This window comes from Nicotiana tabacum, chromosome 17 (genome assembly GCF_000715075.1).
Source record: "Nicotiana tabacum cultivar K326 chromosome 17, ASM71507v2, whole genome shotgun sequence".
In the NCBI taxonomy this organism is placed as follows: domain Eukaryota; kingdom Viridiplantae; phylum Streptophyta; class Magnoliopsida; order Solanales; family Solanaceae; genus Nicotiana; species Nicotiana tabacum.
In genome coordinates, this window is record NC_134096.1 from 98,930,715 (window position 1) to 98,955,409 (window position 24,695).

Consider the following 24,695-nt stretch of genomic DNA (forward strand, 5'->3'; position numbering starts at 1 on the left):
AAGTGGTTATATTTTGTGGAAGCATGAGATATACACCAGTTTAGTTGTTAAGAGAAGAGACACTATAGAAATTTTAAAATGCTATCATACTATAGTCAAATTTTTAAAGCTCATTTTATTTAAATGAATCCTGCAAGTAAACTTTTGTTTATGAAAGTAATATCCATTTGAGTTTAAAGAAAATTCCATTACATTACAAGAATAAAGAGAAAGGGTTAACAGGTGAAGAACATAAAGAGCAAGGATAGTGGCAGATAAGTGGGGCAGACATGACGTGGTACACTACTAAGAGATATTGGTTATGACTAATGATGACATAAGCACTGAGGTAAATTGGGCAACACACCAAAAAGCTTACATATATGAGCTATTGTAAAGTAACTTTTTAGCTAGTGAAATTGCTCCATTTTCACATGTTACAAAATTACACTTACGATCAGAAATCACTCCACAGAAGATGAATGAGCCACGTTTTTATAGGATAAATTTTATAAATGGTCACATAATTATGATTTTGTTTTCATTAAAGTCATATTAATTTTGTTTTCCTTACACAAAAATTACATAACTATAATTTTTTTCATCAAAGTCACATAACTATATTTTCTTATACAAAAATCATAAAACTTTTACTAACTCACACAAAAATCATAGTGATCGAAAAATATAATTTTTTGGTAGTATTTTCTTATTTTGTGGTTTTTTATTTTTTCTTTTCAGTCTAATAAATAATAATCCAATTAAAATAGAAATGACTCAACCCGACCTGGTCCACCCCACCAGACCCAATACTATATAAATTAAAATAATACTAAAAGTGAATAGTAAATCCTTCAAAATATGATACTTCTATCTTTTATTTTTCTTTTCAAGATTTTTATTCAAATTGATAGAATTTTGATTTTAAGTGCGCTCTAATTATACCTTTCATTTCTTTATTTTCTTATCAGAATCTCAAGCATTATGAACTAAATTTTTTATGGGGGAAGAATTATGTTTTATTACTATATTAACTTACGTATATGGATATTGGGTCATTCCTATTTTAAGAGAAAAAATATAAAATTAACCGGCCGGCCGAAACTAATTACATTTGCTAGCCTATATAAAAATATATATAGAATGTGTATGTTATATGTATATAATACACATATATATAAAAAATATTTTATCGGCTATTATTTTTATGAGCAGCTAAAAATATACTCATATTTCTTCTATTTTAATTGGATAATTATTTATTAGACTGAAAATAATAATAAAAAAAATATAAAATAAGAAAATACTACCAAAAATTTTATTTTCCGACCACTATGATTTTTATGTGAGTTAGTGAAAGTTTTATGATTTTTGTGTGAGAAAACAAAGTTATTTGACTTTGATAAAAAAAAGTCATAGTTGTATGATTTTTGTGTGAAAAAATAAAGTTATATGACTTTAATGAAAAAAAATCATAATTATATGACCATTTATGAAATTTACTCCGTTTTTATATATGCATCTCCATTTTCCATAGAACTTCTTTTGAATAAATGCTTGGATGGGTCCCACTTTCACAATAGATATATGTGTAATATAAATATTTTCCTTAATTAGCCACGTGTGGCTCCAAGATGTCACTTGTTGGCCAAGCATGCATGTTGATGACACAGACAACTTAAATCCCAACTGTTGCTTCTAATATATGAGAAAATTATTTTAAATATGAATATGAAAATAAACAGACAAAAAATTAGAGAAAAAGAAGGCGAAGAAGAAAAAGATCTTTACATATATAGCCTGTTAGATTTACTACTTAATTTTCCTAGCGATTATACATATATTATATACACATTGCATATAAATTATACATATATGATATATTCATGCGTTATTTTAAATTTAAGCAATTGTATGACCGACTATCTCACAAGTCACGAAGAATTGATATCAGGTAGCCACTCTAAGGGGCTGCTATTTAAGAATTAGTCAATGCGTTATGAATTTAAGTTTTTTAGTTTAAATTTTCGGGATAAAAATATCCTCAATTCTCCTGAATTTAAGATTTTTAGTTCTCTAAATAACATTGGCTATTTGTGCACTTGCCCCCCACAAGTCACACCAATACAGTACATGAAGCCCAAAGCCCAACCCTTTTATCAAAGACTCAAAAATAGATGAACAAGACTTCAAAATTTCCGTTAAACCCTAGCTCGACCCGCCAACTTCCCCCCTCAGCCTGTTAAACCCTAGCATCCTTAACCTTTCTCCGATTAACTCCGACGAATTAATGGCGGGAATGGATATTGACGGGGACGTTGATGAGTCAGCGAGGCGGGTGCAGGTCCGGTTCGTCACGAAGTTGAAGCCTCCCTTTAAAGCCCCAAATACTTCCATTGCTATTCCCTCCAATCTCACCCGTTTCGGCCTCTCTTCCATTGTCAACAACCTCCTTAAAGCTGGTAACAACTTCTAATTATTCTGCCCAGTATTAATTTTCTAAAATTTATAGCTTTCACTAACTAGTTTAGGACTGAAGCATAGTTGATTGAATATTGGTCGTGTTATGTAGTTTGAATTAATATGGTTCATTTTTTGTTGTTGTAGATAAATAAATTATAATTACTAGTATGTTTACCTGATTGTCATTTGATTATTATCAGGGAAAGATGAATGGAATACTGAGCCTTTTGATTTTCTCATTGATGGAGAACTGGTCCGCATGTCACTTGAAGAGTTTCTCCTTGCCAAGGGCATTTCAGCTGTAAGTTTTTTTTTCTTGAAATGACTTCTTGACTGCTAGAGTGATCGCAGTCCAGTAGACTGTTTTGTCTCTTGAGACCAACTTAAAAATCAAAAGATACTTATGAAAGCTGGTTAATCTTGCTTCCAAAGAAAATATAGAATGACCTCTATACATCATGTAACATTTTGAAACACCATAACAGAAGTGCGTTTTTGTTGTGTTGCTCCATTAATCTGCATTCTGTTTAATGTATGTTCCTTCAATTGGTCTCAGCATAATGACTCATGTCGAATGATAATAAGATCCTCCAGAAAAGGATGAATAGCCAGTCATAAGATTGATAAACGTGGGCAAGCTTGAGCTGAACTTGTACCAATAGTTGGATTAGCTCAATGAACCCTATTGCTTGGGACTATTTCTGATTCCACAAAGCATCTAATGGATTCTGCTTGTGGGAATGTTATTTTGCTTTATTCATGAGTGTTATTCTCTTTATATTTGCAATTGTATCTCTTATTGGAGTCTCAAAGTTGTAGAAAAAGTAAAACATATACTGTCTCCTCTTATGTGCTTTTGCTCCTACTCAACTCCAAAGTATTAAAAGTTCTGTTTCAAAATTGTATGCATTGTAGTGTAATGTGAACATTTTCTTCATGGAAATGCTAAAGATTGCAAAAAGGTATTCATATCTGAAGGATTTAGAAGTATCTACTCTATAATTCAAGTTCCTTCCCAGTTGTTTCTCTTATGCTCTCTTTCACTACCCGGTAGTGGCCTATTTCACTCACAAGCCATTGAGATTTTTGACAAAACTTTTTACTTATGTCATTATACGTTTATTCGGTGGTTCTTATACTCCTCCTTTTATGTGTAACTGTTTTCTATATCTTTTACAGGAGAAAATATTAGAGATTGAGTACATTAAAGCTGTGGCTCCAAGAAAACAAGAAGAGCCATCTTTGCATGATGACTGGGTCAGTGCAGTTGATGGTTCTAATTCTAAGTAAGCATGAGTGTGAAATTTGTTTTTCTAGAATCTTTGGTGTGTTCTTGTTGTTTTCACCAACTTGTATATCTTTCATTTGTTTCATATTTTTGAGATTTTGTGGGAGTTTCTTCTAAAGGAACTTGTTTACTGAATGAGAATATTGGTTTTGTCCCCAAAATATATTTTTTGAAAAAAACAAAAATAGAGTGCGTGGATGTGTGTGGTTATACTCCAGGTCTCTTTTGCATTCACTTCACTCCATAGATATCTCTTACACACTAGATTTCTGAGGAAACGTTTTCTTATTACATTTTGCTGCTTTTGTTCAAGTGTTTTGAAGCTAAATTTCATCCTCCATGTGCTTCATTGTCCTAAAATATTTGATGGTTACCATTAATTCTGTAACAATGGTCTTCTTCCCATAACCTTAACTGACAAGATGTGCATATATCTGATCTGACAGGTTTATTTTGACTGGATGCTATGATGGTTGTGGAAGGTAATCTGCTGATTGTATATTCTTTGCTAATTGTATTTTTGGTTCAAAAATAGGCTTGGTTTGTTTTATGTTGTTGTGTCAACCTCACATTTGATGGTGCTAATCAGAATATGGAAGGCTGCCGGATCTTGTACACATCAATTGGAGGGCCATACTGGTGCAATTACTTCTGTTTGTGTTGTCAAACCAAGAGGTATCAGTGGGAGATAATTTCTCCTCAGTTGTTCGTTTTCATGCATTATGCTTTATTCTCTGCTGCCATTATCATTTATCTGGGACACCATGCTCCTCACACCCATATCACCTGCGTTTCATATTCCTTTTTTTGGTTAATATTTCTTGTTGATATCCCTTCTATTAAGTTGCCTTGCAATGCTGAAACACACTGGCTACCTAAAAAGTTTACCAGCATGACAATCAGTATTGAAATTTAGTTTAAATTGCTCCTGCATATCTACTTTTCTGTGCTTCATTGCTTTCCCCAGTTCTATCTGTGTTTATTTTAGTTTGTACCATTTATTTTCTTTAGTGGCTCAAAGTGGTGCTGATCAAATAGTAGCCACGGCCTCCAAGGATAGGACACTGCGGCTCTGGAAGGTAACATCGTCTGTCTGCACTACTGATAACTCACTGCTAATTTGTGATCTTCCATTAATTAGTATTTGTTTGGCTTAAAAGTTTGATGCAGATGAGTCTTCGGATCAGCTAAAGAGGATTAGAGCCTTTAAGATTTTACATGGACATAATGCTTCTGTCCAAAGTGTTGCAGCAAACCCCGCTGGAGATATGGTCGTGCATCTCTTCACTTAATTGATCATTTGAAGCTTTTTAACTACGAAATTAGTTCTAAGAACTTTACTGATTCCCCAGCATTTATTGTGTTGACAGGTGTGTTCAGGGTCCTGGGATTGCCAAATAGCTTTGTGGCAAGCAAGTGGCTCAGATACAGGTGATGTAGTTTCAGTCAAGAAAAGGAAAAAGGATGCCAAAGAGGAAGATCCTCAACTAGAAGTATGACTATGTTTCTTCTAACTGTCTAGGTTAAAGACTGAAAAACTGTTTAATAAGGATAATGTATCTGTTCTACCTTATCCACATAGAAAAGGATGATGTGTCTGTTCTCAAAGTCATTGAAAGAGGAGGAAAAATAGTTTACGGCAGCAGATACTATTTTGGTTTTGAAAACTTTCCAGTGCAAGGCATACATGACGACACGTTACTAATAATGTACTTTTACTTTTTGGCAAAACCTCTTCTTCGCTGAACCCTACTCCTTCTCCATCCTACCTGTTATATGGGTGTTATATGCCACACCTATCCATTGTCTCACCCATCTTCCTGCAGTGCCTCCAACTTTGTGTTGTTATTTGTTCTTCTTCCTTCCCCCCACCTATCGTCCTCCCTTGTTCCTTATTTACCACCTTTGTCGCTATTTTATTCTTCTCTAAGTTGTTCGTGCAACAATTTTGTGCCAGTCAAATATGTCTCTGACTTTCTATGTTACATTACATCTCATTGACAACTCATAGTTATTAGCGAAATCTAGTGTCCTTTTTGTGGAAGACAAAAAGCTTCTCATTTCCTCAAATGACAATGTTTATCAATGCAGATGAAGGGACCAAAATAATGTTGAAATTTATTTCTGAAATATGTTAGTCTTTGGCTACCAGGAGAGGTGTTTGATCTTTGTTCTTTCTCTCTTCTTTTTCTATTGTTTTCTCTGTAATTTTTATAATGTTAATGTTTGTTATCTTAATCTTGTACTCAAGAAATCTTTCACGTCTTATGCTCACAGGAGGAGGCTAAATCCACACTTGTAGGACATACACAATGTGTGTCTTCCGTGGTGTGGCCACAAGATGAAACAATGTATTCAGCATCATGGGATCACTCTATAAGAAGATGGGATGTTGAGATGGGCAAGGATTCACTGAACATGGTGACATACCGTCTCTTTCCTTCTTTTCTTCCTGTCACATCTCTACTGTCCTATGCATGTAGGCTTGTTTTTACGCAAATTACATACATCTAGATTGGAGGGGGCGAAATAGATTACCAACTTGCAAAATAAGAATATATGCAAATTTTGGGGAAGTTGTGGCACTTAAATATGCTATTATTCGTGATATTACTTCCACTTTCTGCCAGAGATAACATTTCTCTTCAGCAGTCAACAATCATATTTTTAAAAATTAAACTATCTTGAAGAAAAAGATACCGTCCCATCAGGATTAGTTGCTGGTTTTGAACTTTTTATTGCCAAGATGTATAGTATCTTTTTTAGTCTATTGGGTTGGGAGCTTGAAACTTTATTTTCCTAAACGTAATGGATAATGACCACCTTCCTCTTCAACAGTATTGCGACAAAGTCATTAATTGCCTTGATGTTGGAGGTGAAGGTTATGCCCTCATTGCTGCCGGTGGTTCTGACCCCATTCTTAGGATATGGGATCCTCGCAAACCAGGTTTCTTTCTTCTGTCCAACTTACAGAAGCACTTTTAAACACCCTGAACTTAACCTCTCTGTCTCTCTGTGCTTAAATATCTTTTCTTTGTGTTTATAGTTCCAAGTAATTGAGGACCTTACAGCATACATTGATATATGAAGAAATACTTTCATCTTTTACTTAACAGGTACTTCGGCTCCTGTTTATCAATTCTCATCACACAGTTCTTGGATATCTGCCTGCAAGTGGCATGAAAAGTCATGGTTTCACTTGGTTTCTGCATCTTATGATGGGAAAGTAATGTTATGGGACTTGAGAACTGCGGTTAGTACTACACTTTTAACATCCCTATATTGACTAGTATGGCTTTTTATAAACACTTATATTTCCATTCCTGAGTAAAACATTTTATATTGCAGTGGCCCCTTGCTGTCATTGATACTCACAATGACAAGGTATTAAATTTTGCCTTCTAAGATCTGGTTTAAGAGTATTTGTTCTATCACATTAGTATTTCCTAACATTACTCTGTCAATACAGGTATTGTGTGCGGATTGGTGGAAAGGTGAAAGTGTAGTCAGTGGTGGGGCTGACTCGAAGCTTTGCATCTCTTCTGATGTTTGTGATCTGTGATGTAGAGGTAAACTACTATATTCTTAGAGTAGAGATTTTGGAAATAAATTGTCTTTCATCACTTAGTTCGGTGGAGAAGAACATAGGTTATTATAAAAAGGCTTAGAACCATGATACAGCTAAGTTTTGTCTGTATCAAAGTTCTGATAGGACAAGGTAACACGTCCGCAGAGGCCGAGGCTTGATGTGTTTTATTGATTAACCTATTTGAAATGATAGTAGTGACAATAGTTCACTTGCCAGAAGCTGTATTATTGAATGTGTTAACAGGAATTTGCTAAATATATGATTAGCACTTTTGTTCTGTCAGGACAGATCTACCCTGTTGCTGAGGTGATTGTGCTCCAAAAGATTGATGCAATTTTGCTGATGGAATCGGCTGGGTCAGACTGAAGTTGTGAGAATTTACTTCAGAAACAATTTTGATATGCTAACTGGAAATGGTTTGTATTATATATATTCCTATGAGGTTGTGCGATTTGATCAATTGAAGCTGTATCCTCGGATGTATGTTTGCAGCTTCTGTATTTTATTATTTATTCTCTTTCATTTCCCCCCATCATTTTTCTGGGTGCCTATTGAACTTGCTTTAGTTTTTGACAAATATCCCCTAGAGAATTTTCGAGGGATCTGATAGGATCGCCAAGAATCCATATGTTATTTCAGCAACCAGTAATAGCAATTTATCTGGTAGTGACCATGATTACCAAAACCTTTTTTTACAGACTGGTTTCGTTACTTTGCTCTCTCCCATATTTTCCTCTTCTCTGGAAATGCCTTTGATAAGAGTCCTCTAATGTGAGAAATGGCTAGGTTTAACAACCCCCTACCAAAAAAAGAGAAAGAAAAGAAGCAACGCCTTTCCTTTTATTTCTTAATATAAGGTTCGTTTGTTTTGCCAGCTGAAAATATAAGTGGATCATGATTGAGTGATACTGAATTTTTCTCTGACAATTGAATGGCCTACAATGGAATAGAATGCAGATATGAATTCGAAAAAGAAAAAGAGTGGAGTACTCAATATATTGACTTGATGATCATGTATCAAAAAGGAAAAAAGTATTGGGTCTCAGCAGATGGCATCGCGCAAATGCATTATTTTGTAGAGTATCTGATAAAGTATGAAAAGGTGATCTTTATCATATAACGTCTATTGTGAATTGGCTCTTTCCCCCCTATATAATTTTCCTTATATACACAAATCTCCGACTTCACCGCATTCTCTTCAGCTTTTGAGAGACCAATCGCTTCATCTAGGACTAATAACATTATTCTGTGCATCAAAATCAATCAAGTGGCAAGTTTAACTTAGATTCTAAATTGATCCTGTTGAAACAAGATGCTGTTGATCAGCTAGAGCTTCACAAGTTTTGAAACTCGCAGTAGGAGCTGCAAAATTGGAAGTTTCAAAACATGGAGATGCGGGGGATCGAACCCCGTGCCTCTCAGCACTCTACCATTTGAGCTATATCCCCTATTGGCATAATTCTCAACTTGACTATATTCTCTTGAGATTTTACTTACAAAACAGAAGTCCAAAAGATACATAAAACAAATAAGGTTTATTTTGGTACTTCATCTATAACGGCAAGATGTTTTTTATTCATTTGATATCCAAACTACCATACATATCTTTTGGAATTTGGTATTCTATTCCGTAATATTTATCTTGTCTTACATATAATTAGATGAACTTCACGTCATTAGTGTATTATTATATGAATTTTTCTTATTATCACTATCTTTTATGCATCCTGTGGTATAGATCTCCTAGTTTGCTTTTAGGATCAAAGCTAACTTTGAGAGGGATATTTCACCTATATTCTTTAAATTAGAATTCAGAAAACAATAAAAACTATTTATCAAGTTAAAATAAAAATGATATCAAATAGGTTAACAAGTCTTTCCAAAAGACAAAACTATAGAATTTAATTATGATTAATGTGATAGTCAGTTTTCATAGAACAAATGTAACTATAAACCAAAAGTAGTGATAGGCTACCAAAACATTGGACTGCCGACGCTAACTAAGCATATAGAAATGAGATTAAAAAAAAAAAGGAACGAAAATATATTGGCACTTCAATGCATCTAGCTTTGAAAAAATGTCCAATAAAATTTTAAAGCACGAACTTTAAAGTTAAAAGAGAAAACATATGTGCCAATACTTATATTTCACTCAAATCTTTTAGATTTTATTGCGTATTAAAAATCCTAAATACATATAGTTGAGAATCTTTTCCCTATCGGAAATGGCCTAAAAATGCTACTGAACTAACAGAAATGGCTTATTGATGCTATCCGTTAAATGTTCGATATTTCCATTCCACTAACGTTAGACTTTTGACCGATTGATGCCACTGTCCACTAACGATTCCAATATATGATTTGTAAATTATAATAATTATTTTTTCGACCCTACCTTTGCCACGTGTCAATAATTTACACCATCTTCCTTGACTTGATTCCACATTTATTTAACCCTGATTATGTAGAATTAACCAAGCCCAACCCGATAAAATTCAATCTTTTAACTCTAACCCCTAATTCCTTCACTTTAGTCCTGTCTTTCTTCGAACAAACCCCTTCCTCAAAATTCCTCTTTAATTTTATTAGGGTTTCGAACAGAAGGCAGTCTATTGTCGATGGTGGTTTCAAAATTCAATTTTGTCGGAAGATTGATGTAACTTATCAATGTTAGTAGCCTATTTAAATATGAAAAAGGTTATTTAATATGGTGGGTGAGGTTTAATATGGTGAGTGTAGATTCTGTTCATGTGGGGATTATAGCGCATGTGGGGTTACTTGTTTTTGTCTGTGTAAATGGAGAGTAAATCATTGTTTATTCTCTGAAGTTCCATCCTTTTATATTTTTGTTCTTTTCTATTGCGGTCCCCAAAATTATTGTCTTTCTAGAGTTTTGTTATTCTTGTATTTTTTAATTGCCGATGTATAATGCTGATGTGGTCGCTCAATTTTCTGTTTTACTTTTCTTTTTGCATGTGAACTTTATTGAAGCATGACTGACAAAGTGAATGTGTGTTTTAACTATGGGGTTGAATGGATAATTTCTCCAGAGTTATTGTATAGTAAGTAGTCCATATGTGGAATAGGTTTGACCCAGATTTGTTGTCTTATAAAAACTTGTGTGAAAGTTCACAAAAGAGTTAGGGTTTACTGAAGTGAAACAACTTTAAGTTACTGGCCCTCGAGTATATTCTATATAATTGATGGAGATGATGGTATTAGGGCTTTACAATGCCTTATATGTTTGGAGTTCAAAATTATAAACTTGTCTGCTGTAGATGAGTTGGATTTGACTATCCATACTCAAAATATTCTGCATCATACTGAAACATATCATGTAGATGTTGAAGCAATATATGATAATGAGAATTTTATTGGGTATTATAATTTTGATGTTGATTATGATTCTGAAAGACTTGACGCATACTAAGGAGGTGGGTAGTAAGGGATATGTTGGAGAATTTTAAGGAGTTGGATAAGGGTATAGCATTTAAGGATATGGTGAAAGCTAAAAGGGTAATGAACTATTATACAAATCCTAAAAATAAAGTATGGATGAAAATTTATTGTTAAATTTTTTATAATTAACTTCTTTTATCTAATTAAATTTTTGATTGCTCCCTTTTAAAATTTTCAAGACTCATTTTCTCTAAATTTACACACATCGGAGGGCTAAATCTTCTTTTCTTGATGAGAATAAAATTGGATAATATATTAAGATAATGTGCTTGAATGAACATTAACTATTGACCCCGGTACCTCCTTGTGCTATTTACGATATTTTGATGATATCCTACATCATATCACAAAATTATACCATCAATATCTGTCTATTAAACAACTCAATTTTGAAAACAAAAGATATATTATATATAATAAAATTTTTAAATTCAACGCAACAAATAGTTCTTCTATGTGTTATAGCAAAAAAATTATTATATAATTGCAAGAGTAATAAACAATAAATTATTCAACGCAAGGTTTTGTTTTATATTTCTATAATATCTTTACATTATCCTTCAATTTCATTCTTTTTATATACTTTTGTATTTGGAGTATTGTTAAATTTCCAAAATAAGGTATTAAAGAAAAGTGAGAGAAAATATAATCACTTCTACAATATTTAATTGAAGTTCAACACAATGATCAGTTATTTTTGTATTTCTATAGTTCCATAATTTTGTGATATTATATTAATTTCAAGATACAAAATATGACCAATACCAAACAATCAAGGCAAAAACACACATTGCATACATCATTTCTGAAAAATGAAAGGTAAAATGAAAGATTACTTACAAAAAAAGGACAAAACAAAAGACAGGAGAAGAAATACATCATTTCTGAAAAATGAAAGGTAAAATGAAAGATTACTTACAAAAAAAGGACAAAACAAAAGACAGGAGAAGAAATAGAAAGAGGAGGAGAAGTCATTAATTCTGTTACGCGGCGCCTTCCTGAAATTTCTTGGAAGGGCGACGTAAGACTAAGCAACCGATATCAGTACGGTTGCTGTCCACCAACTGAGGTCTCCTACGTACGCTAGACTAGATTGTCAGTGCCATACGGGAAAACCAATGTCATGAGTAATTGAGAGAGAGCAGAAAAGAGAATTGAGAATGAAAGAAAGCTTGATTGCATTGAATGAAAGTTATTACAGAAAAACAACACGGTGTCCGGGGGGGGGGGGGGAGACATCAACATAGAGGCGATTGCTTGCTAGAACGTTTGATTGCTTGGTCCCCCTTAATAATGCTTAAAAAAATAAATCAAAGTTACATGACTTTACCTAAATAAGGTGTAAAAGCACACTGAAAGAAAATGCAGTAAAACTACTCTATATTTACAATGAAAAGGACTTAGTCTTCTACAAAGTAGAAACAAATCCGTTGGCAGCAACTTTGTCTTTAGCATCAGGGTCGGCGTACGCGGCATTGTCTACGCGTACAGCGCTGTTGGCATCTACCTGTGGTTGGGCGCTGGTGATCAGTGGGGCGACAATGGCATATGCGCGCTTGTCATTTGGAGCTGCCGAGGCCACGGGGACGACCGTGACGTTAGGCGTTGGGAGGCTTGCCAGGACGCCACGGGACGCGTCTAAGGGGTCATGGGACATGGCTGGAAAGCCGCTCATGACATTCTCCCCCACCTGAGTTGGCGATGTCCTTGGCGCCTTAGTTGCAAGATAATCATCAAGTAAGCTCTTTTAGGCTTTGAGGTTTGTTCCCCTCTCCCAGGTATTCTCCTCTGCATCACATCCCTGCCATTTCACCAAGAACTCTTGGTGATCTTTCCTTGAGGCATGAATCACTCGATCATCAAGAATAGCTTCAGCACGCCTTTTTCCGGTTGAATTGGGGCCTCGAATACTTGGTATTGTGAGTTGTCTTTGTGAAGGATCCTCCATATCTTCCCGAAAAGGTTTTAGGAGACTGACATGGAAAACATGATGAATTTTCCACCAAGCTGGGGTATCCACCCAGTATGCAACTTTCCCAATGTGCTTTTCAATGGACAAGGGTCTAATATATTTTTGCAATAGGCGAGGGTCATGGACCCCTGCAAACAAGTACCACTTTGGAATTTTGACCATCACTTTATCTCCCACTTAGTATTCAACATAGAGGCGATTGCTTGCTAGAACGTTTGATTGCTTGGTCCCCCTTAATAATGCTTAAAAAAATAAATCAAAGTTACATGACTTTACCTAAATAAGGTGTAAAAGCACACTGAAAGAAAATGCAGTAAAACTACTCTATATTTACAATGAAAAGGACTTAGTCTTCTACAAAGTAGAAACAAATCCGTTGGCAACAACTTTGTCTTTAGCATCAGGGTCGGCGTACGCGGCATTGTCTGCGCGTACAGCGCTGTTGGCATCTACCTGTGGTTGGGCGCTGGTGATCAGTGGGGCGACAATGGCATATGCGCGCTTGTCATTTGGAGCTGCCGAGGCCACGGGGACGACCGTGACGTTAGGCGTTGGGAGGCTTGCCAGGACGCCACGGGACGCGTCTAAGGGGTCATGGGACATGGCTGGAAAGCCGCTCATGACATTCTCCCCCACCTGAGTTGGCGATGTCCTTGGCGCCTTAGTTGCAAGATAATCATCAAGTAAGCTCTTTTAGGCTTTGAGGTTTGTTCCCCTCTCCCAGGTATTCTCCTCTGCATCACATCCCTGCCATTTCACCAAGAACTCTTGGTGATCTTTCCTTGAGGCATGAATCACTCGATCATCAAGAATAGCTTCAGCACGCCTTTTTCCGGTTGAATTGGGGCCTCGAATACTTGGTATTGTGAGTTGTCTTTGTGAAGGATCCTCCATATCTTCCCGAAAAGGTTTTAGGAGACTGACATGGAAAACATGATGAATTTTCCACCAAGCTGGGGTATCCACCCAGTATGCAACTTTCCCAATGTGCTTTTCAATGGACAAGGGTCTAATATATTTTTGCAATAGGCGAGGGTCATGGACCCCTGCAAACAAGTACCACTTTGGAATTTTGACCATCACTTTATCTCCCACTTAGTATTCAACATAGAGGCGATTCTGATCAGCATGCCTCTTCATCCGCTTTTGGGCTTTGACAAGATAGCTCCGCACTATCTCCAAATTTTGCTTCCATTTTTTTGAGAAACTAGCAGCCCGAGGAGATTTTGACATGTTTGGTGCGTTCACAATATGTAGGAGTATCGGTTGCTGTACGGTAACAATTTCAAAAGTGCTTTTGTTGGTACTTGAGCTTTTTTGTGAATTGAAACACAATTGAGCAGCATCCAGAAGCTTCACCCAATTTTTCTGCGATCCGGTTACAAAGTGCCGGAGATATTCCTCTAGCATGCCATTGAATCGCTCCGTCTGGCCATCAGACCGTGGATGAAAACTTGAGCTATGACTCAATTTTGACCCGAGGCACTTAAAGAGTTGGGTCCAAAAGTTGATAGTGAAGCGTGAGTCGCGATCACTAACGATGTCTTTAGGCAGACCCCAATATTTGACGACATGAGAGAAGAAGAGTCGAGCTGTATCTTCTGCTGATATATATTGTGGGGCTGCTATAAAGGTAGCATACTTGAAAAACCGATCCACCACAACCAAGATAGTTGTGAGATATCCGACCTTGGGCAATCCGGTGATGAAGTCTAGGGAAACTCTTTCCCAAGGTCTTTTTGGGATAGCTAGTGGTTCTAAGAATCATGCCTGCGTCAAGCGGTCTGACTTGTCCTTCTGGCATACTAGACAAGTCTTCACATACTGAGCGATGTCATCGACCATTTGAGGCAAATAATATGCACGACGAAGCAATGCCATGGTGTGTTCCTCACCTGGATGACCGGCCCACAAAGTATCGTGGCATTCCGCCAAAAGAGTCCTTCGCAGATCCCCTCCTTTAGGAATATAAAGTCGGTTCCCTTTTACTTTCAAGAAACCATTTTCTGTGTAGAACTGGCGAGTCTTGCCCTGTCCTATCAAATCAACCAAATACTGTGCAACAGGATTCTTGATGAGTAGATCCTGTATCTGGTCTTTTATGGTGGTTGTTACTTCGCTTCCCCTTAGGGTGGCAAATATGCACACTGATGCTAGATCATCCCTCCGACTGAGAGCACCATCAACATGATTAGTCTTCCCACTTCGGTACTCCAGGTTGAAGTGAAATTCCGCTAGGAGTTCCTGCCATATAGCCTGTCGACAATTCAACTTTGGCTGGGTTATGAAATGGCTAACATTTGTGTTGTCTGTCTTGACCATGAACGGGGTTCCCAGTAGATAATGCCTCCAAAGGCGTAAGCAATGAACGACAACCAATAATTCTTTCTCGTGGGTGGCATCCGTTTGTACCTCGAATGGCTTGGCCAAGTCAAGGAGGGCCAAGACGGGGCTACTGGACATGGCCATTTTCAATGTGTTGAAGGCCTCTACTCTCTAGGGACCCCAATCCCAGGGTGTAACCTTCTCGAGAAGTTCTGTCAGTGGCACTGCAATGAGGGAGTAACTTTTCACACAACGCCGATAAAAGTTGCATAGGCCAAGGAACAACCTCAAGGCCTGGATATCCTTAGACGTCGACCATTCTGTGATGGCCTGAATCTTCTGTTGGTCCATCTTGATCCGCCTTTCCTCGATGACATGTCCGAGGAAGTCAATTTGTTTCTGAGCAAAGGAGCACTTGGATAGCTTCGCATATAATTCGTGCTCCCGCAATCGGGTTAGGACCTTCCGCAAGTGCTCCAGGTGTTCTTCCGGTATATGGCTATATACCACAATGTCATCCAAATAGACCACGACAAATTCGTCAATGTATTCTCAGAAGACTTGGTTCATTAGGGTGCAAAATGTGGCTGGCGCATTAGTCAAGCCGAATGACATAACCAGGAAGTCGAACGACCCATATCTCGTCACGCAGGTCATCTTGTGTTCATCACCCTCTGCAATCCGAACTTGCCAATAACCCGTCCTCAGGTCTATTTTGGTGAACACCGTCGCAACACCCAGTCTGTCGAACAAATCTACCATTAGCGGAATAGGGTACTTGTTCTTCACGGTGATTTTGTTTAGAGCCCGATAATCCACACAAATTCATAAACTGCCATCATGTTTCTTTTGGAATAGCACATCGGACCCGTATGGGGACTTGGAGGGCACGATGATCCATGTGTCTAGAATTTCCATCAATTGCCTTTAAAGCTCGGTGAGTTCAGGTTGTGACATTCTATATGGCGCCCGGGCAGGTGGCTTCGCACCCGACACCAACTCAATCTCATGGTCCACAGTGCGCCTAGGCGGTAGTCGCTTTTGCATGTCTTGTGGCATTATGTCTTCAAATTCCAGTAGCATCTCCTTCACGGGTGCAGGAATGGGACCCGGGGAGTGTTCTATATCTTCCATGCAGAGGGTAGCCATGAACGTGTGTTCATGTCTTTTGACCCCCTTTTTCAACTGCAAGGCCGAGATGTTCTCGGCGGCCATCTTCATGGGCATGCATAGAATAATGCAGGGCTTGGCCCCATTTTCTCCCATCATCAGTAGCATGTCTGCATACGGTGCAGACATGGTGTTGGTCTGTCTCAGGAATTCCAACCCCACTATTAACTCGAAGTCATCTATGATCACCACACGCAGGTTGAACTTTCCTTCATAAGAGCCAAGCTTCACTGATACTTCTTTGTCTATTCCACCCATTGTCTGAGGTGGTGAGTTGATAGCCTTGACACGACCTTTGCCCTTTCCTACAACTAGTCCAAGGCGCTCCACCTGAGTCGAGGCTAAGTAGTTGTGGGTAGCACCCGTGTCTACATCGGTCGAATGGGCTTGCCATTTACCTTCATGTCGATGAACATTAAGGTCCTCTCATGATAAAGATGAGTCCTCTCATTCGCCTTATTTTTCCCTTTCTTGGCGCTGGGACATGGGTCCTTCTTCTTACGGATACCAATACTGGTTCCCGCTAAGGGATCAGAAATAGAGCCAACAATTGCATTGAATGCACCTACTGGTTCGGTCTGGTCCGCCTCATCGGCGTCGTCATCCGTCCCATCCTCAAAAGCTTGATGGGCGTTCATCTGTACATGTGGGAATTCATTATTCCAATGTGGTCCGCCGCAATGACGACATCCTGATGGGGGTTTCCTCCCCCGATCATTGTTGTTAGATGTAGCGCTAGTACTGCCTGAAGAGGGAGCCTTAGATTTGGTTGCACTCCGGTCTCCTCCACTTCTTCTAGGGCCACCAGTGTTCGGCTGGCCCCCTTTGTATCCTCCTCGGACAGGCTGTTGAGGCCTGTCCTTCCGGGCTTCCACTTGATAATCTCCAAGGAACTCTGCTGCTTGGATAGCCTTAGGTAATGTGTCTACCCTTTGTCTCTGCAACTCTATGCGGGCATAAGGTTTCAACCCTTCCAGGAAGGTGAAGAGTCTGTCTTTGTCCCCCATGTCACGGATGTTCAGCATGAGTGCAGAGAATTCCCGCACGTAATCCCGTACTGATTTGGTCTGGCAGAGCTACCGTAGCTTTCTCCTAGCATTGTACTCAACATTTTCGGGGAAGAACTGTAGGCGTATGGCTGCCTTCAATTCTTCCCATGTCTCGAGGGCATCTTCATCAGTCTTGATGGCTTCGTATTTCACCTGCCACCAGAGTTTGGCACCACCTTGAAGATATATGGCAGCAGTTGCTACCTTCTTAGCTTCTTCTAGGCCCCCATGGCATCAAAGTATTGTTCGATGTCGAAGATGAAGTTTTCCACTTATTTGGCATTCCGAGCACCACTATATGGATTTGGCTCAGGAATTTTCAGTTTTTGGGCTACTGGGGCAAGGTTCACAACACTCCCGATTTGGTTTCCACCTCCCCAAAGCAGGCTTTGTAAAGCAGCATTGACAACGTTGAGCTGGCCTGTCAAGTTGTCTATAGTTTGTTGCATGGTAGTCACCCTGTCTGCCTCTTGTTCCCTGTTGGCTAAATCCTCGGCGTGCTCCTGTTGGAGGACCTCAAATTTACCAAACATTTCGGCTGCCTCTGTGGCTGTCGTTTGCCGGTCTCCTTCAGAGTCGCGACTGATGTTTTCTATGTCAACTTCGGCCTGGATCAGTCTACGGTCCAGGTCGTCCAACCTTTGCACAAGGCTGGTCTTTAGGTCAGGCACCATTTTCACGATGGGTAGTAATGCGTCAACCGTCTCCTCAAGGGCCGCGATGCGATCCCCATAATTCACCATGGTCAGAAATGGTAGTAATTACAATGTAATCCCTCGTCCGATGTCGAGCCTAGGCTCTGATACCAACTGTTACGCGACGCCTTCCTGAAGTTCCTTGGAAGGGCGACGTAAAGCTAAGCAACCGATGTCAGTACGGTTGCTGTCCGCCAACTGAGGTCCCCTCTGTGCGCTAGTCTAGATTGTCAGTGCCATATGGGAAAACCAATGTCATGAGCAATTGAGAGAGAGAGAGCAGAAAAGAGAGTATTGAGAATGAAAGAAAGCTCGATTGCATTGAATGAAAACTATTACAGAAAAATAACACAGAAAAACAACATGGTGTCGGGGGGAGAGACACCAGTACAGAGAATTGTTTACTTGCTTGAAAGTTTGATTGCTTGGTCCCCCTTAATAATGCTTAAAAAAAATAAACCAAAGTTACATCACTAGGCCTAAATAAGCTGTAAAAGCACACTGAAAGAAAATGCAGTAAAACTACTCTATATTTACAATGAAAAGAACTTAGTCTTCTACAAAGTAGAAACAGGTCCGTTGGCAACAACTTTGTCTTTAACATCAGGGTCGGCGCACGCGACGTTGTCTGTGCGCGCGGCGCTGTTGGCATCTGCCTGTGGTTGGGCGCTGGTGATAGCTATCGGTGGGGCGACAACGGCATATGCGCCCTTGTCACTTGGAGCTGCCGAGACCACGTGGCCGACCGTGGCGTTAGGCATTGGGAGGCTTGCCAGGACGCTACGGGGCGCGTCCAAGGGGTCATGGGGCATGGCTGGAAAGCCGCCCATGACATCTCATGCCACTATGATTAGACCATTTTCTTTTCTTAATGTTTAATCAGGCTTATTCCTTCTAGGGAAAATTTAAAAAAAAAATATTACACAGAAAGAACAAAAATAAAATTGCCAAGCACATCATAGAAGAACAAAAGATTTATTTGATACTAACGTATTTTCAGATTTTGCAGGAAAAAAATAAAATGTACAACACATTCTCAGTTATAAACAAAAATATTCTTGCACTATCACATATACCTCCATTCAAATTGTAGACTGAAATTAAGAAATCAAGTACGTAAGACAACTGTAAATCCAAATGGCATTCATAGACGCAACTTGTAAGTTGTAAATACTCGAATCGCGCTAAACTGTTCCACAAATTTAACAAAAATAATTTCATAAAAATACACGATCACAAACTGTGAGTCCAACTTTATGAGAAGAAAGCAAGAGAATATAATAAATGCCTATGGATTATCGATTGCTTTGTCGGTACCATACCATACTCTGAAATAGTCCTGCAATAATATCCTTAAAATCATCAGATCAGACATACAGATAATTTTCAACCATTTATCATGAAAAAAAGAAATCAGTTTCTTTTACACAAAAAGTTTAAATATATATTTTTTAAGAAGACAATCCCCCTTTTATGGTGTCTTTAGGTATTGCTCTCAAAAAAATGTTGTCAAAATGAGCTAAATTTAAGCTTTCAAGGATGGTAGAGGCAGCAAAAATATTCTAATACTATTAAAGTAGGAATTACGTGGAGTTGGTTAAGAGCGTGCATAAGCTATCAAGGTTGTTTGGAAAACCAAAGACCACCTTGTCACTCTTCTTTTTTTCGTGCTGCTGGTGTTATTTCTCGTTTGTATACCTTTAAACACTATAAAATCTCTGGTCAAACGTTCCAATCCTTTCCCTTTCCTATTTAAAAATGATCACTTCAGATTATAGAAGAAAAAGGTAATAGTGCACGAAATGATATTTTAAAAATGTCAATATTGTTTCAATTCACAAAATCATTTTGGCATAAGCCGACACCTGAATATAATCCTCAAACAAATCAAAAAAGATGAGGCCTCGAACCATTTGATTGACAAAATGTATGCCGCAATCTCTGAAATTCACAACTGGTATATCTAATCTTTTTTTACAGTACAAAGATATACTTACTGAGCAGAAAACTATTTTCTCATCCAACTTTAGACCAAAAGCACCTTCATGTTACTACAAATTTATTCAAAAGATAAAGAAAAACATCTTAATGCTCCTCTTAAGCACCACGGAATTTCAGATTTGGCATCAAGGAAAGGTTTCCTTCAAGAAGAAGTTTTTACGGCTAATAGTAATTCCCTCCAAGTTGTGCAAATGCTTGATTATACATTGTGCAAAGTTTATCATTATCAATCAAGTTACAGATACCTTCATAGAAAAAATAAACAAGGTACAATTACATTTTCCTTATTCATATTCTCTCTAGATATTATATCCTTCTTCATCCATGATTTTTATTTGCATTATACATTATGTAGTTAGATTTAAACACTTATAAAGTAATGTAACATTTTCATTGACAAATTACTCAATATTGTGGCACGAAGAGTAAAGCTCAAAAGTATACCTCAATTGTATCAAGTTCTAGCAAGGACGCTACTTGTTTGGCCGAAGCAAGTAACAGAGTTGCAGCTGTTAAACATGTACCTCCAATGGATCCGACTGTTCGTCTTTACATTTTTAACTTGCTCATTTTGAACATCATAGTCTCCACTCTGTTATGTGTGACCATCATTTGTTTAGTTCAACATCCTATTAAAAGAAGAATACATCATCATATGCCCAAGACAATCACTTGGGTAAAAAAGGGAAATGAATTCCTAATAAGGAAAACAGTCGGATGCGTCAATATTATATTTGAGTGTTCTGAAAATACGATTCAACATCAAAAGGAAAGTTGGTACTCAAGAATAATGCATCACAATATTTCAGGTCAGCATTATAGAGTTTAATAGAAATTACATTTTAATGTTGATGTTTTTGTTACATGTGTGACTGTTTCATAATCTCTCTCAAGGCGGGACTTGTTTTAAGCATTCATGAAGCTTATCAATCCCCATCTGAAAAAATAGTTAAAATATTAAAATTTAAATTTAATAAAAGAAAATAATGTCAAACATCTTATCATGATTTACCCACTTTTAATGAATTTTTAACATCCTATATAATTTTTATTGACAAAACAAATGTTAAATGTGAAATAACTCAATTAAATTAGTAAATGTGAATTGTTTATGATTGTAATGAATGTTAACAATTATAGGGAAGGTCAAAAGAAAGGTCCTTTTAACAATTCTAATGAATTTAATATTTTGAGCATCCAAACCTACTGCAACCTTGTCCAACGGCCAACACTTAAGGAGAAAACAAAATAGCATAATTAAAACGAAAAATAAAACTATGAGAAGTCCAGATATAACAATAAATCAGTCTAACGACAGGAAAACCTCTCCTTTGAAATAAGATGATTGAATTTTCAACTAAACATCAAAAGATTGACCAACACTTCAATCAACGCTGCCCTATTTGTATATATTTCACAAGTTCTAATTTCAATATCTAGAGAATTCGTGATATCCTCTAATTGTTTCAAAAGTAAATAGCAATAAAATTGAGTAAAAAGAATTAAGATAATTTAAAAATCGAAGAGAAAGAACGTGCAAAGTCGTGAACTGTTCCGTGAATTTTCTCCGGAGCAGAAAGTCTCATGTCCTTGAAGTCTTTGAGTGCTTTCAAGCAATCACTGATTTTCGACTTCGAATCGGTATCTTAAGTCCACCACCAGTGGCTCCGATTGGTCGATGTCTTATATTTTGGGGATAGCACAGTTATGAAGGATGCCACAAAATCTTGTCTCACTAACATTTTTTTTCCGGCAGGGCACAAAGAAAAAAGACTAAACTGGCTATGGTGTATTATGAGAAAGAAGAGGAAGATAGAAGGCGTAATTAAGATGAATAGTATATGAAGGTTTAATGAGAAGGGTTAATGAAGGAGCGCAGCTTTTGAGTCTTAACCGAAGGGTAAAAATTAATTTAAACAATGAGAAGAAACAAAATAATAGAGAAAATGTTAAAAAACTGTGAAAAAAGATAAGTCTAAATACTTGCTTAAGAGTGTGCCACGTCACCAGCTCCCAGATAGAAGTTGCATAGGCCAAAGAACGACCTCAAGGCGTGGATATCCTTAGGCGGCGACCATCCTGTGATGGCCTGAATCTTCTGTTGGTCCATTTTGATTCGCCCTTCCTCGATGACATGTCCGAGGAAGTCAATTTGTTTCTGAGCAAACGAGCACTTGGATAACTTCACATATAATTCGTGCTCCCCCAATCGGGCTAGGAACTTCCGCAAGTGCTCCAATCATTAGGGTGCAAAATGTGGCTGGCGCATTAGTCAAGCCGAATGACATAACCAGGAAGTCGAACGACCCATATCTCGTCATGCAGGTCGTCTTGTGTTCATCACCCTCTGCAATCCGAACTTGCCAATAACCCGTCCTCAGGTCTATTTTGGTGAATACCATCGCACCACCCAGTATGTCGAACAAATCTGCCATTAGCGGAATATGGTACTTGTTCTTCATGGTGATTTTGTTTAGAACCCGATAATCCACACAGAGTCGTAAACTGCCATCATGTTTATTTTGGAATAGCACTGGGGACCCGTATGGGGACTTGGAGGGCACGATGATCCCTGTGTCTAGAATTTCCGTCAATTGTCTCCGAAGCTCGGTGAGTTCGGGTTGTAACATTCTATATGGCGCCCCGGCAGGTGGTTTGGCACCCGGCACCAACTCAATCTCATGGTCCACAGTGCGCCTAGGCGGGAGTCGCTTTGGCATGTCTTATGGCATTAAGTCTAAATACTTGCTTAAGAGAGTGCCACGTCACCAGCATACGTCCCTCAATTTTTTTTTATTTTTATATATATAGATTGCTAATGGGTAAGGCTTGAAGATTGAAAAACAGATCCTACTAGGGCTAGATATGTTTGTGATATTGGATGCCTTTTTAGATGTTCTATCTCAAGGGATAAAAAGTGTCACGACCCAATTTTTCATCCGTTGGGTATCGTGATGACACCTAGTCTTAGGGACTAGGTAAGCCTAACATTTACTGAATAACAAAAATAATTAAATAACATCTAACAATTTTTGAAATAGAAATCTCTATAAAATTTACAGTTCCCAAAACCGGTAGTACAAGTCAAAAGCTCTACAGAGTTTGCTACAATTTTCTAAATACAACTGTTTGAAATAAAGTAAACAGTGTGAATACAAATCAGAAGGTGACTCCGAACCCTGCGAAAGCAACAACAGGTTTACCTTGAATCTCCACAACAACAGTCCGTACAACTAGCTACTGATCAACTGACTTCGAAATATCTGGATCTGCACAACAATGCGCAGAAGTGTAGTATGAGTACACCACAATGGTACCCAACAAGTATCAAGACTAACCTCAGTGCAGTAGTGACAAGGAACAATCAAGACACCTACTGGACTAAATAACCTTAACAAGTATAAGTATAAGAACAACAGAGTATAATTCTACATAAAGACTACGCAAAGTGGCAAATAATACGAAAATTTCAGTAAGGAAGGAAAACAACAACTATCAGCGGAACACCAATGACATAGAAAAAATGAACGCAAACACAGCCTAAATCTGATAATCACAGATAAAGAAAGGGCAAGTAACAACTCAACAAAACGACCGTTTTCACACCAGGTTTATTCAATAGACTCCACGAGGTACCGAACCTCAGACTACTTACCACTCACGGGTCCCAATACCTGAACGCTAACACTTGACATCCCGTGCCCTCATTACACTTTATAACCGCACTGACGACTCACGTGCCAAATAGAGTCATTCTCACATAGAAGGCAAGTAAACAAGGGTGTGCATCTATACTCAACAATATCAAGAAAACCTCTTAACTGATAAGAGTACTTTACTACGTGTATGCTTGTGCAAGTGTCCTAACATAGTTCATGCTAGCTAGTAAGTATATGAAAAGAAATGGACAACACGTAGGATGTTTTCTCATAACTTTTCACAAGATAAAGCTCACACAAGTAAGTGTACCACTATACAAATATCAACAACAAAAATGCCCCCAGGCCATCACAAGTCATCACAAATCAATCTCTGACACAACCCACCTTGTCTCGCCACGTGTGCAATAATATAGTAAGTACCCGCCTTGTCTCCCCACACGTGCATAATAATATTTCCACCTTGTCTCGCCACATGCGCAACTCACATATATATATCCTGCCTTGTCACGCCGCATGTGAAAATATAAAAAGTAAAAATAGTACGACATAAAACCTCGTGCAACCCAATAAGACCCGCACGGCAGAAACCTCGTGCATCACAATAACAATAACCGCACGACAGAAACCTCGTGCATCAAGATAACAACCGCACGGCAGAAATCTCGTGCATCACGATAACAACCGACGTCAGAAATCTCGTGCATCAAAACAACAAGTACAACAACAACAATGACAATAAATACAAGAGTACAACAAGTAAATCAACTCAAGAACTTTCGATCACAAGGAAATGGTAGAACTAGTTCACAAGGAATAGCCACAATAGAGAATACTAGGCGTAATAAGAACAACTCAACAAAGACGAAAATAATATGTAACAACGATCCCACAATATACAGTTCAACAACAAGGGAGCTAACACGAGTCAAATAATTCCAAACAAGGACATGTCAACTAAGATATAGGATATCTAAACTTCTTTTAAGGTTGGGAAATTACGAAAGAGATACAACAAATTCAATTAAGGATAGGCAATGGAAAGA

The 24,695-nt window shown here is 37.9% G+C and overlaps 1 protein-coding gene and 1 long non-coding RNA gene across 3 annotated transcripts; one reads left to right on the forward strand and one right to left on the reverse strand.

Annotated features, from left to right (window-relative positions):
• Positions 1-2,136: 2,136 nt before the first annotated feature.
• On the forward strand, positions 2,137-7,854 carry LOC107809177 (ribosome biogenesis protein WDR12 homolog). Of its 2 annotated transcripts, none has more exons than XM_016633770.2 (14): positions 2,137-2,441; positions 2,643-2,743; positions 3,622-3,728; positions 4,177-4,212; positions 4,320-4,405; positions 4,742-4,809; positions 4,891-5,001; positions 5,101-5,223; positions 6,008-6,151; positions 6,569-6,677; positions 6,847-6,983; positions 7,079-7,114; positions 7,200-7,299; positions 7,603-7,854. In XM_016633770.2, the coding sequence occupies exons 1-13, from the start codon at positions 2,270-2,272 to the stop codon at positions 7,290-7,292; spliced, it is 1,323 nt and encodes a 440-aa protein (XP_016489256.1). In that variant the 5' UTR covers positions 2,137-2,269; the 3' UTR covers positions 7,293-7,299; positions 7,603-7,854. The 2 variants fall into 2 exon arrangements, with proteins under 2 accessions (XP_016489256.1, XP_016489255.1); XM_016633769.2 differs by having other exon boundaries at positions 7,608-7,854.
• Positions 7,855-19,130: 11,276 nt separating this feature from the next.
• LOC107762411 (uncharacterized) lies at positions 19,131-21,907 on the reverse strand. The gene is made up of 2 exons (XR_001642785.2): positions 20,435-21,907; positions 19,131-19,328 (listed from the first exon to the last, which is right to left on the reverse strand). It is a non-coding gene; the product is annotated as an uncharacterized LOC107762411 (long non-coding RNA).
• Positions 21,908-24,695: the final 2,788 nt, after the last annotated feature.

Excerpts from the sequence above, each read along its gene's own strand:
- LOC107809177 (XM_016633770.2), top strand. The coding sequence starts at position 2,270 with ATGGCGGGAATGGATATTGACGGGGACGTTGATGAGTCAGCGAGGCGG. Across the intron at positions 6,152-6,568 it reads GCAAGGATTCACTGAACATG|TATTGCGACAAAGTCATTAA; the intron begins GTGACATACCGT and ends CCTCTTCAACAG. Across the intron at positions 6,984-7,078 it reads TATGGGACTTGAGAACTGCG|TGGCCCCTTGCTGTCATTGA; the intron begins GTTAGTACTACA and ends TTTATATTGCAG.